At 36.9% G+C, this 18,615-nt stretch overlaps 1 protein-coding gene across 3 annotated transcripts in view; it reads left to right on the top strand.

The window, feature by feature from the left end:
- ATE1 (arginyltransferase 1) overlaps positions 1-18,615 on the top strand; it is an 84,716-nt gene that overhangs the window by 14,304 nt on the left and 51,797 nt on the right. For all 3 annotated transcript variants that reach the window (XM_059820992.1, XM_059820991.1, XM_059820990.1), the window contains exons 8-9: positions 10,218-10,250; positions 16,737-16,918. In XM_059820992.1, the coding sequence (XP_059676975.1) occupies positions 10,218-10,250; positions 16,737-16,918 (215 nt within the window). The remainder of the gene's footprint in view (positions 1-10,217; positions 10,251-16,736; positions 16,919-18,615) is intronic.

Genomic DNA, 18,615 nt, shown 5'->3' with positions numbered 1-18,615 from the left:
TTATCCTCCTCTTTTTCCTTGTTACTTGCCATAGGTATTTCCCTACTCTGCCTTTATCTTCTCTCTCTGGCGTCATGTTTGTGCAGGCTTAGTATAATATTCCAGGGGAGACATAAGATCCTCTCTGAAGCTTCTGGTAAATGTAAAAACTCAATCTGATGCTGATGGGTTTTAATTTAGGTCCTTCTTTAGCACTAATAAATTATGTTGTGTGTTTATGTGACTATCTGGCTAAAAAGGTCTTTCTGTTCAGTTATTAGGCACTAAAGCTCTGACGCTTCAATCAAAAGCATTTTGTATTTCATCCCTGCAGGAAGTAAACTGAAGAATACTTTACAAAAAATGTATCTTGATGTAGTTTAGAAGCCTTTTTTTTTTTTTTTAATACTGAATCTGTGTGGGAGGAGAATTATCTGAGTCACTTTTAAGAACAGAAGATACCAAGTTGGTTAAAACCGATGCAAATTATTGAGAGGAAGGGTGGAAAATGCTATTTGAAAGGCCTCAAACTTTTTCTTCTTCCTCTTGTTCAGACTTTTTAATATATCCTGCAGACATTATGGAGCCAAGCAGTTTTTTGAGTAAAGGTAGAATGAAATTCTGTCCTATACACAGGCCTTTTTATCAGGGTAGTAACAAGTCTGCTTTGGGCTTTAAACTGGCAAACATCAAGGAATTTTTTTTTCACTAAAAATTAAATTTGGTTTTTCATCTGTGCAAGCTAACATATCTGTGTATGGTAGGTGAACCTCCTTTTCAGGGAGAGTCCTGCACACTTTTGTGTTTGGAAAGTTTCTAGTTTAGGAAAAGTATTTCATTTTATATTTGGCTGAACACTTCATATTCAGAAACCTGTCTACATCTAAATTCAGAATCCAACAAAAATCATTATGAGATATATTAACAACTTCTTTTTGGAATATATTCTTAGGTTGTTGGCATTACAATATACTGTCTGCCTATATTAGCTGCTAGACTGGTTTAATATTAACCTTATTACATTAAAAGGCAATTTTAGGAATAGACTTAGAATTTTGGTGATTATTTGAAAATAACACTAATGCGGAAAGTTATAAACCAGTTCACAATATTAACAAAAGGTTTGTGAACCATGAAGCTGATTATTACTCAGTGAGTGTGTAAGAAGGCCCTCTTTTTGCACCTATGCAATGTTTATACATCTTTTCATCAAGATTTTATGTGAGAAAGGGGAATAGGTAATTTCCAGGACAGGGAATCCATTGAACACTTGACACCAAAGATTGCTTTGAACTTCTGGGCACTCTCTAGTTAGTGCCACTGTGAGACCAGTGATAACTGGTGTTTCAGTACCCTTCAAGACAGTGGGTCTTTCTGAATTTTGCCTTTTCCTCCTTGCTTTCTCTGCTCCTTCTTCTGCATCTCTGATGGAGACTGCAGTAGCACTAATAATAGCATGTGTTCATTAACAAGGATTTAGTTTGAGGTTTCGCTGGGAGAGTCCTGCGATGGATTTTGGTGATGCAGTGCTGATTACTGACTGGTGTGGTGGCTTCTGTTTGTTCTAACAAAAAGCAAGGTAGAAATTTCGTAGTGGAATAAACTTTTTCCAAGTCCCAGAGTTGGCGTTGTCCCTGCGGTGATGAAACTTGCCTTTTCTACGGAAGCATCATCACGATCTTCAGTGCTGCTCTCATTGGCGAGCAGGGAATATGGTAAGGTAGAAGTATATTTGCTATCTGCCAAGTAATTTAATATTCTAGGAACGGTTTTGAGTATCTTGTTGCTCCTGTAATCAAAAATAATTTAGCTTGTGAGTGAAATTTTTTCAAATCTCTCTTTTTATCTTGACATAGAAGCTTACAACTATTTTCTGCATGGGCTCTTTAACTATTGATTATCCCCTCTTCTCTTAGTTTCCCTGTATAAATTGAAGTTCCCTTGGAGATCTTCTCAACCCTCTCAAAAACCTTTGGTCAGTTGCTACGGGATTTCAGCTTCAAGACTGACCTGGTTGTCTCTGTGCTTTGGAGTGCAGTCAAGTACTGATGTTACGCAAAGTTGTTGGCATCTAAGAATATTTATGTCAGCATGTTCTTATTGAATTGAATTGATGTCCTGAGGAAAAACATAGCAAACGATTTTCTAATTAAAGGTTGCTTCATAATACTTGCTCTTAAATAGTGCTGTGGAAGAACTGATTTTTCAGTTTTTCTCTGTGGAAACATAAAACTTTATTATGCTGCTATGTAAATGCATAGTCATCCACTTTTTTAGTAATGTATGTATTCTTATCTTAAAAAGAGTTGTTGGAAAAAATCAGAAGAATTAGGGGGAACCTCAACAGATTATTAAGTGGTAAAGTATAAATAGCTTCTGAATGAGGTAAGATACAGTCATGGAAAATAGGTGTATCACTGCCTATTGGACAAGTTTATCCAAGGCTGTTCCTGAATTAGCCAAGTCCTTGAACTGCTTGTTTTTTGGAAGCTGTGAAAATGTGCAAGGGAAGAATCTGATCTAGTGTTTGTCACATTCTGTGCATTTCTTCTGGCCCTTTATGGAAGTATTGTATATGGACCTTCTTCTCAGTTCCAAGACAGTAGTTCCCCTGTACTGTTCCCAATATTTTTTTTTTTTTTTTTTTTGCTAAAATAGTGGAAGACTATAGTCCTGTTTAGTATGTGGATCTGTGTCTATAACATACAAAAAGCCACTAATGTAATCAACTGCAAGGATTTATTTACATGTCTACAAGTTACTTGTTTGGGTTTTTTTCTGCTTGGATGGTGGCTATATTTATTCTGTGAAATGAGTCAAGCTATAATGAAAAAACCTGAAATCATGGAAGCCTGGAAAAACTGACTTCTGTAATGAACAGAGAGGAGATAACAGGCTGAGCATCCTTTCACTGAACAGGTGTTGTTTCCCTGTGTCATCAGTGAAAGATCAGTTGAAGCACAAATTATAGAGCTGATCAGCAGCTCAAAAGTACCATAATTATGCAAACAAATTGTATGAATGGCAGTTGGTCCACCTTTTTTTCTTCATTTGTTGTGAGGAATATAGTAAATCATAACGTAGCTTTGTCACAATAACTCATGCACAGAGAAATGGACAAGTGTGGTTTTGGAGCCTATACTTTTTTTAAAAACTGAGTAACCTTTAACAGCATTTGGTTATATTGCTGGGAGGAAATGTGTAGGCTAATGTATAGAATAATGATTGGAGAATAAGACAGAAGGGTGAGCTTTTTATGTGTCTTGTCCCAAGAGGCAGAAATGCTTTGATGAATCGTTGAATCAAGTGCTGATGCTAGACAGCGCTAGTAGAGGTGGCTTTCTCTACAGACATACCACAGTCTGTTATTCTGGTTTTACTTCAAGAAACAGAGGAGAGTATGAGAGTGACCAGGTAGTACTTCATGCTTTAGCTTTGTAGGATTACAGTACAAAAATCTGAAAACAAGGTAGAAACAAGATCCGAGGGCATAGGCTGGTTCTTCAGATGAGAACATTGGGTTTAAGGAAGCTTAGTAATAGATCTGGCTTGTCCTCTGCTTTGCTAAGAGCAATCCATGTTTGCAAACGTTTTAACTTACTCGACAGTAAAATACCTGCATTTCTGTGTAAGAAATGTAGCGAGGGCTCTGCAGAATACAAATCACCCGGAAGATGCTATGGTCCGACTTTACCCCAGCTTCAGGATGATTAACAAAGTATGTGGAAATATATACGTAAATGTTTCAGAACATTTTGCCACCTGCGTGTCTTTTGTGTTTTATGTGAAGTGTCAGAATGTATTTCTTGGTGTTTAAATGATAGATACAGATGTGGAACTGTGTAGCAAAGATTTTCAATGAAATAAATACAGTGAAAACATTTCTTCTTAGCCTTTCATCACAAGAAGGAAATTTTTTGATCCCAGTCATGTAATCAATGACTAATTTGGGTAGAATAGGGGCTACCTCGAGCAGTTCTTAATGAAGTATCATCTCACCAGAGGCATTGCATTTCTGACCCAATGTTGTCTTTTTTAAAATGCTTCTTGAAGTCAATTATAGAAGCTGTCAGCATATTTTATAGAGAGACACACATACACATATATATATCTCTAAAAGCTCTCAGCTAGTTTAGCTCTTTAGCTGTATTCAGTTCTTGTGCTAAAAAAAATTAGTGCCTATCGTTCCAAACCGAGTTTTACATGACCACATATTGTCATGTAAAAATTTGAAATTAAGCATTTTTTTCCTCCCGCCTCTTCACTCGTGAACTTAATGATTGATCTGGGTGGCTTAAAACACTGATACAATACTCCTAGTCCATTAATGTGATTTTTAGGCTTTAAGCCTTTTTACAGTAGCCTTTGTCTTTAAGAAACACGGCTGAAGTGTAACTGAAGCAAGCAATGTGGTATCTACACAAGTTAGAAAACATTTCCATAAAAGATCATAAAAATTCTACAGTAGTTTCCAGAAAGAGCAAGAGTGAACAGTTTATGGCTGTTTAGACCTTCTGAAGCAAAGGTTTTATTTAACTTTTCATGAGTGTTTTATAATGACAAACTTGTAGAAAAATAGTATGTGTCTCCATTCCCTCTGCAAAGCTAGCTGGACACTCTCTTTGCTTTGTGCTTAACTAAATATTTGTCTTGGAAGAAAAGAATTTCAAAACACACAAAAGATACACTGTTTGGAAAGGTGCAAAAAATTACTGAAATAGGTATAGTGGGTTTTTTTTCTTTCCCTTTTTTTTTTTTTAATTGCCTCCCAGAAATCCACTTGAACTAATACAGAGAACTGAGTGAGTAGTCTGGGAAATGCCAAGGAGCACGTTCCGATCAATTTGAAAGCTGGTATCAGCAGCCAGTTGCAAACTTTTAGGGGTCTCTAACCTAGTTTCCTCTTTCTTTTTTTATTTTCAAGTGAGAGAACGCTATAAAAAAATCAATAGCCTTTGTGGTTATTGTTAACCTTCTGTAGCTTGCCTGGGCAGCCATACGTTTTTATAATGCTCTTGAATTAGTTCTTTTATCATTTTGGTTGGTGGCAGCGCTAATCTGATGGTTGGCTCGTCGTGGTGGGCTGCTGCGGCAGAGCGTCTCACGGCAATGAGCTTGCGTTTCAGATCTCTGATATTGTTAACGTAAAGACTTAGAATGAGTACTTCGGTATCAGCCTGATTCCTTCTGCTTACTTCTGTGGCCCTCGTGACTGTAGTGCCATGGATTCATGGATTTTTATTCTTGGAATGCCTGTAAGACCCTAATAACTTAGGCATCCAGACAATTAAGTAACTTGTCCATAGTCATATCATTTCAGTTCAGATTCTTTTTGCATCACGGTTTACATTGTTCTTCCTGATTTTGACAGTTTTCTATGTAAATCCATATAAAATTAAAAAAACTTTACTGTAAGACTGACGAATCTCCATTATTTTGAGAGTAAGTTTCTCCTGAGCAGACAAAGCCACAGTGACTTTTGGCACTCCATAAGAGAATTATGATTTCAATTCTGAAATGTATGTTCTGTCCCATCAGCAATTATTTCTATTTCGTTCGTCCAGTTCTTGTACTGAAAACTACATTTGAGACATCATTTAAACTTTAAATCCCCTCTTTCCTTATGTACTATGTTTTGAAGGCTCTTTCTTCACCTTCAGGTCTGTGGATATGTCTGAAACTGTATTTTGTTAGCATGCCTATGTTTTTGTAAGTCACTGTTGAAAATGCTGAATGGAGCCAGCCCCGGAATAAGCCTTTGGTTCCTCTGCTGACTTAGCTTTAGCGTATTGCCTGCTTCAAGGATAGCAGGATAGCTTGACACCATCCTTTCTTGTAAACATGCTAGATTTTGTACCATTTTCCTGATTTTTACAGAAAGTTACAGAATTTTGTTCATTGTCCAGCTTAATTTCAATCTGTTTTCCTAGATAGTTTCTTTTTATTGGTTGGTTTGTTTTTTGTTTTTTTTTTGGGGGGGGGTGGGGTGTCATTTAACAGCTTCTTCTAGCATTACTGAAAATTGGACTTATTTTTTTTTATTGTTTATTTTTTTACTTATTTCACTCCACAACTTTACGGTTAATATTGATTCTAGTCTGTTTTGGCTAGAGAAGGTTATTTCAGTTAAAATATGGCAGCCCCATGCACAAAATAAATCCTAACACATTTCCAAGGACTAAGTGCGTTTATGACTACAGACCAAGTTCTTTAAAAAGTAAACTGCCTTAGAAACAATTTTTGTTGATGGACAAGGAAGAGTTAAAGTTTAAGAGCAAAACCGTATTTATTCTGAACCTGTAAGAAGTGCCAATATCTTGAAAGTAGTAGAGCTCAAAAGGGGGACATCTCTCCTTTCTTTGCTGGTGGCAGGATGTCCTGCACACTCACACAGAGTTTGCGTGAAGCCAAGAGGAGCTGGATAAAACAAGAAAAAAATTTGACTGGGAAAGGAGCTTCTAGAGGAAAAAAAACCCAGTTCTAGCTCTTTGTGTCCCTGCGTATCTAAAATATCTAAAGATTGCCCTACTTGAGAAGGAGAAACTCTTTATAAAATGAATATATAGGGAGGATGCCAGGGGCCCTCTAGAGAGAATGTCCTCTTTTTGTGGCTCGTTTCTGGTAGTGGGTACGCTAAGATTCATTTGGCCACTTTTATTTCCCAAGATGGGGAAGCATTCATTATATTCATCTTGGAAACAGGGGAGGGAAGAGAGAATAAACTTGCTTGGTACACATGAAGGTGATACACTGGAACTGTAGGTTGTATGACTTATCTTCTGTATGGACACTCGTAACATTTTTTTTTATTTTATTGTGAGCCTGGCACCTTCATGAAAAACAAAATCAAAAAACAGCCAACACCTTCGTTTATTTTAATCCCATTCAGAGATTAGATTTAGAAAAAATTAAAAAATGCCCTCATCCCATATCCATTCCTCATACATCCTTTACTCAAAGGAAAAGGGCAAATATTAAATTTTCCTTAATAGTGAATTGCAAATATGAGCAAACTCTAATACTGTCAAAAGGAAAATTATAAATGAACGCCTTTCTGTGATGTCTTTGCACTGAAGGTCTCGGATAATTTTACAGTTACTGGTGATGACAGCTCAAAGCTGTTTTTTTCCTGAGAAGGCTATGATGTCATTGTGTGACATCAGTAACCCTCGCTCTCAGAAAGTTACTGAGCTACTGGGTGAAACCCGCTCTGGTTTAGCATCCAAAGCATCTGAGTATCTTCCCCCACCTGTAAAAGGAAGCAGGTGTTAACACTCTAGTTTTATTACAGCTTTTTAAAGCTGTGCATGTGCTTTTACTCGAGCAAGTAGCTCTGAGTTGAACCAAACCTTACTTTTATTTTTTCTGCCTTTTTCCCTGCTTTGATTTAATTCTCAATGATGTGTTCCTCTCTTAGTATTATTAATTATGTTTGAACTTATTTCCCGTTGTTCTGTTGATTCTTTCTGGCAATTATAATTAGTTTGCATCAAAGTAAGAATGTTGTGGATTTCATATATATATATATATAAAATATAGTTTTTAAAAGACTACAGTTTATGTAGTTCAATTTGAAATTAAAATTAGAAAAGCATGACTTTGTGAAAGGAATTTTAATTGTGCTTGTGTGACAGGTTGAGTTATTTTACATGCAACACCAGCTTTTGACTGTACTTCTTTCATGGTTTGTTGACTCGTTTTTGAATTGTAGTCATAATAATCTTGCAGTATTAAATGAGTTTGTTAATTTAGAAACTGAATCTTATGTTTACTTAGTTTAAAGAAGTGTATAGACTAGGTATATTCCTGGGTTATAGAGAAAGTGCTACGGATTTGGTGGGAGGGGAGAGTAAGGGTTGAGAAGGTAACAGCAGAGGTCAGTGGATCTAAAAGATTTATTAAATTCTCCAGTTCTGTGTGTCAATTAAATTATTCCTTAAAAAAAAATCCAACAAACCCACAACAAAACAAGTTGGGGTTTTGGGTGATTGTCTCTTAATTGACTTCTAGACAAGATTCACATCCTTCTGAAGTTTTCTAGGACTTGATTAAGAAGATTGTCTAACCTGAGAACTTTAGCAAGTATTCACAGGTGTTGGGTTTTTTTTCCCCCATAAGATTGTGATACAAATTCAAGTGCAGTTAAGAATTTTTTGTTTAGCCAGCAGTATAGATCATTGTAACAGTATATACTCCCTAGCAAGCAGCAGTTATGCTCAGGTACACTTAAAAAGTGCTCCCCCTCACCCCCAAAGCCAAGGGATTGTACAGCAGAGCCTGGAGAATGGATAAAACTATTGCAAAATGTCGTTGGCTCAGTTTTCTCACCCATAGGGTTTAACTTGCACTATGAAGCTAAAGTTACAGGTTAAGAACTATTGGGGGTCTTCTGACATGAAAATTAATAACACATGGTTTATTTTTTCTGAAGCCTGCACATTCTAAAATCACTGGCTGTAAGAACTGATGCACTCGCAGCATAGGAATTTGTAAATCGCTGTTCTTTTTTTATGGGAACATAGCTCAATAATTCAAATTCTGAATTACTTTTTTTTTTCCCCCCTCAAGTATTACCTGTTTTTTTTCCTCTTGTTCCTTCTGCCTGTCCACCAAATCAATAAAAATTCTAGAATTTAATTAAGATATTGCAGTCATTTGTTTTTCCAAACCCTTGAGTAATTTAGAGTGGTGGTGAATAGATCTGAAATGGTTACTTAGAGAAAATGCACAATCCCCTTGTCTTCAGTAGCACCCCATAGAATTTCAGCGTTCTTCCGTAGTCTGCATCCAAAGGTTTACCATTCATCCATAGATCAGCTACTGCTCTGTGTTTGAGGGGGGAAAGTCTGAAATAAGACTTATGCAAAGTCTTGATTCTTTTAGCATCAACAGATGCACTTTCTTAGGGACACAATCTTAGAGAAGGTTAAGGTTCAGCGTTCACTTTGAGCTACAGTGAGAATGGTCTGGTTAATGTTTGCAGATTGATGCATATATCTACCAGAGGCTGCATTTTTATTTTCGAAAATCTGCTTTATAGCATCTTCTGAAGGAAATAGAAAGTTTTAATTAGTTAGGATTGTGTTCCATACACAGCCTAAGTCAGCAATTTACAATATTGGCACTTTTTATTGTTGCCTGCCTTCTTCTCTTCCCCTTCCCTGGGAAAAATGGGATGACTGACAAGTAATCACCCCATTTTTTTTCTATTCCCCTTTAAATGGAAACATTTTCTTTAATTAATCTCAGAAATTCATAGAATTCTTGACAACAAAATCTTGACAACGGTCACATTTTTGTAGGTGTCCATATATATTATTTTTATCAAACCTTTAATTAAAATTTCCTATTTACTATTACTTCACAGTTTGGGAACTGCGGAGTTGTATCATCCAGCTATTACAAGAGGGGGAGTTAAACTGTGTAACACATACTAGCTTTTTAACAAGGGAATGTTTGGGGGTTAAATACACACCAGAACTATGTAACATGTTTAATATGGAATCCACCAATAAGGAAGTATTTGTATCAAGTAAGTAAACGATGGTAAATAAATAACTATTATATTTTATTACTCAGAATCTTGAACAAGCTCCAGATCATTAAAACCTTGCTGTTTTGATTGATTATCTGCAGCACATCATTTTGTATTGAGTAAAGAATTGAGTCTTGAAAATGCTTGCACTTTCAGGAAGTTGGTTTCTTTTTTTTTTTCTTCTTCCTCTTCTTTAGACTTAAAACAGGCTTGCTTAGGGTTTTGAATGTAAATAGACTTAATCAATTTATATTAAGAGATATGAGGGCGCTAACCCCCTTGCTCTAGTGATGGGGCAGGTACCAGGGGAACGGTGGGAAAAGACTCCTTGTTGCACGCAGTCAGAGAAGGGTAATGTGTAATTTGGAATAAAGAACACCAGAAACAGACCTGTATTACAAGGTGATAATTCTCTCATATCACATTTTAAAAACTCTTCTTCTATCTTATAGAAAGGAAGTACTTTAGTCAATTATTGTATCTATTTGTATTTCTAAACAAAATAGGATGTGGGAGTTTGTTTGTGGAAATTTTATTTTAACTCTTAAAATCTAGTGGTGTTTTTCAAATACATGGTTTTGAAAGAGTGTATTTGACTGTTCATGTATCCTGAAGTTCTGCTAATATTCTTCTTCTTTTTCTGCTTTGCATATTTGGACTGTCTTCTTGGGCACGTATTTCTGGTGAATCTACCTCGATGCAGTTCACGCGATTCCTCTGTGATTCTCCTCTGGAGGTATGTATTTGTTCTAGATGCAAGTTCTGAAATGAACGTATTCTTTCCTTTCCACTCTGTAGACAGCAAACCATTATGGTATAGGTGGTATAGATGGCTGTCACCAGTATTTGTATCGTCACCGACTGGTAAGGAAGATAGCACCGTGTTTTCAAAGGAGTCTGAGGACTCCTTTGCTGGATAATAAGCTGGATAATAAGCTACCACTGAATTTCTTATCACCACAGTAAGAGACAGTAACAGAAAGTGCTGTGTCTTTTCTGTTCTTGATTTATTTCTATGAAAGAAAGCATGTATTAGTAAATAACTTGCTAAACTTGTAATGACTACAATCAGAGTTAGAAGTTTAGGAGAGATGCTGTTGCTCCATTTCAAGTAAGCAAACTGCTACAGATTTCTGGCACTGTCTTTCTTGTTGGTCTTAAAGAGTTAAGTACCGCGTGACTGTAATGAAGTTGTCAGGTTATAGTAATTACGCTAGTAATTTGATATGTCGCAGTTTGAATGAATCCATGTGTGGAGAGTTTGTTGCTTTTCTCTGCTGAGTCCACTGGCCTTTACATTCCTGAAAGCTGAAGAGTAATAGAGCTCATTAGACTTTATAGGAAAAGGGCTTTTATCACCTCGTCAACTCAGGCAGCAGACTGCCATTATATTCTTAATTTTGTATGGCTACGTAGATGTTGATGCACACTTCCCTGCCAGGTTTATACCAGTATTGTTTCTTACAGACACTTTTTATTGACATTTTGAAGCTTGAATTAAATTTTGTGTGGCACCACTGCAGATGTCTTCAATTAGATGAAGTTAAATAAAAGGGGTTGTATATCAGAGGCCAAGGGATTCTTTAAATTCTTTATTCTGAAACAGTTGCCACAAGCAAATCTAGTAATGTGTAGTTTGTTTACTCTTTTGAACAAAAATAATTTAAAATAAAATTTAAACCTTAAATGATTTAAATTTGTAATTTTTTTAATTTTTAAAATTGTTATTAGCTGCAAATAGTATGAACACTGAAACTCTTTCTGTCTTTTTTTATTTCTTCATTTTATTATTCTGTTTAGTTTCTGGTTTGGCTATGGGCTCTGGCACAAAAAATGAATAGTTTAAAAAAAATGATACAGTGTGTAGTAGCAGAAAACTAGGCAATTTTCTAGCAGTAGACAGGATAACATAGAGAGAACTGTTTGGGTTTTTTTTAGTTCATCCTTTCGTCTTAGAAGCTACACATAAACATTTGCCATTTTACCACTTCACATATGCAAATACGACCTCGTTTGGCAAGGTACGGTTGTAGTGGTTCACTATGGGAGAATGGCGTCTTAGCCAAAAACCAGCGTGGTCTTGTACCCTGTTGTTGCCAAGGTGAGAGTGTTTATGGAAGAAGGGCACAGGGAAAATCTGGACTGCTCAGGGTGATTCCTAGTTTTTGGTGCTCAGTGAGTTAGGGGGAGTGTTCTGGGCCAGGGATTGTATCAGCGTCACTAATAGTCATCTCTGCATTTGTCCTTCCCAAGTTATTCCATGTCGTCTTGATATAACAGTTGGAACGAGCCTTGGTACACAGATGTGCCATGGCATAACGCAGTTGAATGAGGGTTTTGTTTTGTTTTATTTCCAAATCCTTCTCTAATTGCTCTTTAGTCTTTCTCCATCTTGACTGGTGCTAAGCGTTAAACTGATGATTTCATAAAACTACTCTCAAAAGCATCTTTTTGAGAGAATTGCTAATTTATACCCATTGTTTTGGATGTGTGTATAGCAATATATTTCCCCCCATGTGTTTGTTCCATGCATTTATGAACACTTGATATTTCACTCATACCTTTTTAATCACTCGGTATTATGGGATCTTTCTGTAGTAGTTTACACTCAGCTCTTGTTTAACCATCCTAAATACTTCTAAATCATCAACTCAGTTTGCTGCAACATTGTTCAGTCTTCAGTGATTCACCTACCAGTACAGAGAACGGAAGAGATCCAGCATGATGGAAAGTGAGCTGCTTTCCATTATGTAAATGATCATTTGTTTTCACTTTGTTTCCTATTATCCATATTGAGATGCTTTTGAATACTAAAGAACTGAAAGACCATTGTGAATCTAGACCTTTGCTCTTTGAAAAGCACATTAGCTTCTGCTCTGCACTGTTTTGTTTATTGATAGGTGTTAATTTTTAGGAGATACAATAACAAATGATACGGTTACAGGTCTGTAATTCCCAGGATCACTTTCTGTAGAATGTAGAGATCTTGGCAAATTGCTTTTTTTTTTTCTTATAGTGGTGTAGACATCACCATGATGTCTACATGGCGATACTCAAAGTCTCTTGCTACTGAAGTCCCTTGTACCTTCACAGCTTCGCTAATCTTTTTAGCATTTTAAGCTTACTATTGCTGTCCTGATTAAATAGTTGACAGTATAGCTCGAATACTATACTTTTTCCAGTAAGGGACAGAAGTTAGCTCTGTGAACGATGTCTTACATTTTGATGCAGTGAGTTGATTTACTTTGTTTTGATATGGAATGGCAGAATTGTTCAGGTTGGAAGGCACCTCTTGAGATCACCTAGTCCAAGCCCCCTGCTCAAGCAAGGTCGGCTACAGCGGATTGTGCAGGACCATGGGTTTTGAATATCTCCAAGGATGGAGGCTCCACAGGCTCTCTGGCTAGCCTGTGCCATTGTTTGACCATCTTCTCAGTTAAAACCTATTTTCTTCTGTTCAGATTGAATTTCATGTGTTTTAATTTGCACACATTGCCTCTTGTTCTGTCAGTGGTGACTACTGAGAAGAATCTGGCTCCCTGATCTTCATTCCCTTCCATCAGGTATTTCTACCTATTGATAAAACCTCCCCATATCATCTGTTCTTGAGGCTGAAGAGTGCCAGCTTTCTCAAACTCATCTTATACAGCAGGTGCTTGAGCCCCTTAATTGTCTTTATGGCTCTTACGGACTTGCCTCAGTAAGTCTGTATTTTTCTTGTACTGGGAAGCCCAGCACTGGACCGAGCGCTGCTGATGCAGCCTCACCAGTGCTGAGCAGAGAGGAAAGCTCATCTCCCTCGACCCGCTGGCAGTGCTCTGCCTGGTGCAGCCTGGGATGCTGTTGGCCTTTTTTGCTGTGAGGGTGTGTTGCTGCCTTTTTAAAATGAAAACATGCAGTGCTACCTCTCTCCTGACACAGCCTATATTTGTAGGCTGCTTTCACAGCATCTCCACTAATCCCTAATGAAAGGAGGACGTAGTAGTGAAAAGGAAATATGTTGCTAACCAAGAGATAGGAATCTACCATATGGTAGGTAGTGTGTGTGTGTGTGCGCCTTTGGGAAGGGAACTGCTGGAATTAATCATTTCACTTCTTCGGCAAGTAATTTCCACTAGAGTGTAGAAGTCAAGGGTTTCCTGGCTTTTTTTTTTTTTTTCCTTTGTGTAAAGGATAGCATAGATTTTGTGTCTTCCTCCTCCCTCCATCCACAGCAGAGGGTAAAATGGAAAAGTTCAAAATAGGAAATTTCATGAAACCTTCTAGAGAAAAATAATCATGCAGTTCGTATGGTCAGGACCCATTTTTGGTAAGTGAGTAGGCAGTGCCTTCTGCAGTTGCACACTGGTCTGGCATGTGGGTTAAAAAGTGTAATTTCCATAATGATAGTAATAGTAATAAAGTAGTAAAACATCTCTTAAAAGTAAAGAGAAAAACCAATGTGCTTTGAAGAAAATTGAGTGCTCTCACTGTTATTGAAGTTCAATTATAAGCAGTTATTACATTGAAGTGTACTAATTGGGGCAATATGTAATATCAGTTGCTATTAAATATTTAAATATTAATAAGGAGTTATAAAATATGAGCAATCAAATGAGTTCACGGAATCATTAGCTAGCAGAATATGGAGACAGGTAGAATTAACGTGTGATGGCATATATTGTATTTTTCTCTGCATTATAGTCTAAACATTGGAGAGAAAAATATTTGTTTTAATTTTTGTCCTGGATTTAGATTTTTTTTTTTTTGATTGTTTCATGGTCATCGATTATAATCATTCAGTGTTGAAGTTTGAGTATAAATTGTTAATTTTAAATAAATTGGTCCCTCTAGATTGATTCCAGGGCTAAGGTATAATTTCGGGTAGATAAGGTAAGCCCTTTCTGGTGGGGTTTGCTCACCTGATGTCATTGGTATATTTTACATCCCCTTTGACAAACACGGTCCCAGGTGGACATGTGAGTTGTGTGAAATGGTATAACCTGCTTCAGGAAAATGTTTCATATGCTAGACCTGTTTCATGTCAAATTGCCTGGATGGTGCATGAGAAATCAAGTTAAAGGAGCCAAGTATTCATTGAGAAATTGGAGAAAACGTAATACTTAGAAGCATTACAAAGGATTACATTGTATGAAAACTTTTGAAGGAGGAGGAAAATGTTGCTCTTTTTAAAAATGTTATTTGCTTAATGTAATGGAGATCCCTGAACATTTTGCCTGAAATCAGTGTTGTGCTTATTATGTTTGTTACAGAACATAGCCTCTTTTACGTTCATGACATTTCATTGTAATTGCGTTAGTGAAATAACTGTAGTTTATACTTTACTAGAAGTTCTTAACTGATGCTAATACTTCAGTTTGCAGAGGTCCAGTGACCGAACCAATGCAATGCCGTTTGGAGGCTTGGGGTCACACATAGACACAGCATTCATTTAACTTCAGAAGACTTTGCTTTGAGTGAAAATCTTTTCCATGTTGGCTTAGACTATCTGTTTCAACATTCATTAAATCCTATATGATGAGTTTTCGACAAAGAAAGAAAATCTGTTTTAACTGAAACTTATTTAAGCAGGTCTGTGTTGTATTACCAATCACATTTCCCCTTGGCTTGCAGGAGATGTTTCATTTTTTCTGTCACCAACTTGGTAGCTGAGAGGAGAACTTAACCTGTGCTGAGAAATCCTTAGAGAAAATCTCTTATTTGACTGTGTCCCAGCTTAAAAGTTTTACTACTGACCATGTGATTTCATTTGGCTCTACTGAAAAGTTGAGGATATTGTATGAAACCATAACTGTTAAATAAGGAGGCTTTACCTGAATGAGAAGAAACCCAGTTTACTATGCTAGTATCCGAGTCTAATATCCTCGTATACTGCAGATGGAGCTCTCAAATATTTGATCGTTTCACTTTTACAGTATCTGTAGCTCCATACCTAATTTTATGCTCTATAACCATACAAAAATGCAAACATTTTATTATATGGCCTGTATTTTGGGACTTACTGGTTGGGTGAGTCAGTTGAAATGATTTTTGTTCACGTGATTGATTTCTTTTGACACATGTGGTACCTATTAGAATAACTTCTACTGCCCATCATCTCTTCAGTCTGCGCTACTGTATCAAAATACTTGATTAAACCCACCTTCTGTTGTTGTAAGGCAAAACAGTTGGTAATAGTAGGCAATATTGTCAGATTTATTGAGTGAGAAGCAGCTTTCTGAAGATCTGGCAATGCAGTGAAAAACATGACTAGATGGATAATTAAGTTGAGCACAGTGGAATTCAGGATTAAAGTAAACTTGATGTGGGAGAAAATGGCATGCCAAAGTTGGTTGTGTAATACAGTTTAAATTAGGAGATCATTTTCTTCTTAATTTGAAGCATCGGTTTCTGGCTCTAGGTGCTTTACCCTGTCTGGAGACATACTTCACTGCACATCCAAAACCGCAGCACACAAGAATAGCGAGTTCCTTAGTGTTTTTACAGAAGATAACTCTGATGTGGCCTGACAAAGAAGCAGCTCCACGGATTCTGTTGCAACACAGAGTTTAAGGTTCTTAGATAAAAGGTGTTTCGTTGGTCATAAAGAGTAAACCTCACATAGAGTAAGCCATTCAGTTCTTTTTATAAATGCTCTTCTCAAGCAACTTTAACGGCCACTCTGAGAAACTGAATTTCTGTGGCCAAAGTGCTTCCAGTACTTGGGGGCATGGGGGAGAGGAAACAGTAGGGTCCTTGCTGTGACAGAAAGTGTTGGAGAAGCTAGGCAGGCACAGCCAGCTTTGGGAAGTGCCAGCATAGTGAAATGTCTGCATTTCACCTTTCTGCCTTTGGGCTTCATCTCTTGTTGAAGAGTAAGTAGGTCAGATTAAAGAGTATCTGCAGAATTTGTTTGCATGTAATAATGCATTAATAACTTGATGAATCACATTGTTGTTTTATCATTTCAATACTATAAATGCTGGATGGCAGAAGCTATTTGCAGATTCGTGTTTGGGATGCATGATATATAGAGTTTACCGATCACGAGTACAGCAAAGGTCACAAATGATACAGTGAACTAACATTGTTTTCCCTGTTTCTCAAATTCCTTTTTCTAAACACAGATAGCAAGAGTAATTTCTCACAGTATTTACTTCTGTGTTATATTTCTTTCTAAAATTGTTCTTATACTGAAAGTCTACCTGTCAGACAATTACATCCCTCTTTTGTTTTTGCTTAGGCGGAGAATGCACCGAATGGACCAGAATGCGGCTATGGTTCTTTCCACCAGCAGTATTGGCTGGATGGGAAGATAATTGCTGTCGGTGTAATTGATATCCTGCCCTACTGCCTGTCCTCCGTCTATCTGTACTATGATCCAGACTATTCTTTCTTATCTTTGGGAGTCTATTCTGCTTTACGGTAAGAAGACATTTTTGTTACCTCGTTAGACGTAATAGTAAGAATTGATACTTGTTCCTAAACTTGCGCTTTTATTTCCAGTCTAAACATATACTGGTAATACTATCTCTAGCAAAGTGTTTGTGGTTTGGTGTGGTTTTTTTTTTAACTCTCTATGGTTGGTTGCATTCCAAATAAACTTTTAATTGTCATCATTGAATAGGGTTGTATCTTTCTAGTTAGCTAAATACTTTTAAAGATTAAAAAAACACTCAGAAACAAGATACCTAGTTTTTATTGCCCCTGAAAATAATTTAGTACTGCTTCGGTTTCAGCAGGAAAAGCCCCTTTTTTGTTTAAGTAGAAATAATTCTTCCTTTGACCTTTTTCTTAGCCCAGCCACCAAATGAAATTAATCACTTTTATAGTTTTATGCACATTGAGATCATAAATACTAGAGTACCTAAAAACCGTTGTCTTCTGAATTAGTAGTCTCCTGCTGTACTAGCACTAAGTATATTTTTCAGGTATGTTAATCTCATTATCTTTGTCTTTAGAAAGCCTGATGGAAAGAGTAATCCTATGAATTTTAAAGCCTTAAATTTACTATCAACTTAGTCTTGCAGAACAGTAGAAATAGTGAGTAATGAATAAGACTTGTACGCTAAATTGCAAGTAACTGTTTTTCTTCCATAAGCAATTTTATTATTCCATTATTATTATAATGAAAATACCCCTAAACAAGTGGCAATGTTTGTGCATCTCTATTTTTTTCTTAGTTTTTTGCTTCTCTGTTTACCTGAGGTAAGCTGGTTACAGACATGTGGTCTTCCCAGGGAGGTTCTCATGAAGCAACTGGGTTTGAACCTTGTGCCAGACATGCCTATTTTCAAGTTTCCCTAGGTCTGAGAAGTTCTAGCAAAAGTCTTTACCTGTTGAGATTTGCACTACACACTTTCAGGTACGAAAGAAGCGCTAGAATTGTGAGATCCAGCTTTCTTCTTTCTCCAAGGCATCCTATTGAGAGGCATCTGCTCTATAGGTGGAGTTTAGCTATTGTTTAGTGTTACACACCAGGGTGGGTAAATATGGCATAACTTTTGAAATATGTAAACCACAAACACTATTTTTAGGAAACCTCTTCATAACACAGTTACTTCATATACTTTTGCAATAAATAATAAACCATGTGCAATGCAATCTCTCAAGTCTAATCACTCATAATTTGTTTAGATTTTGATTAGGATATTTTGATTTCCTAAAAATTTTTGTATTCTCTTTTTGCGTGTATTCTTCTCTTTGCAGTGATGAATTTTGTGATTTCTGAGTAATCTTTACATGAGTTGTTCAAATGCATCTGTCATAGGGTTTTTCCCACAAAGTTCACTGCTAAGTTGCTGACATCAGTCTAATGGTTTACTGCTGCTGAAATGAGGTGCTGCAATCACGCCTCTCCATCTCTGCTATATGCTGGGCTTCTGGCAACCATATATTTAGCCAGTTTAATTTACTGAGCAGAAGACTGTTTGCTTTAGCGACCTGGTTAGTGAGCTGAGTTGGCTCAGTGGAGAACCTCTTAATACCAGAGCTGGTGCAAGAGTTGTGACAGAGCCACAACGTGTAGCTGAGAATGGCTAGGGAGTGGGAGAGCAGGACCTCCTCCCGCTCTCTGGTAAGCTCTTGGATCAGTTAAGTCCTAAAGTGCAATTTCTCCAAGT

This window comes from Gavia stellata, chromosome 9 (genome assembly GCF_030936135.1).
Source record: "Gavia stellata isolate bGavSte3 chromosome 9, bGavSte3.hap2, whole genome shotgun sequence".
Lineage (NCBI taxonomy): Eukaryota > Metazoa > Chordata > Aves > Gaviiformes > Gaviidae > Gavia > Gavia stellata.
This window is presented reverse-complemented; position numbering and strand designations above follow the sequence as displayed.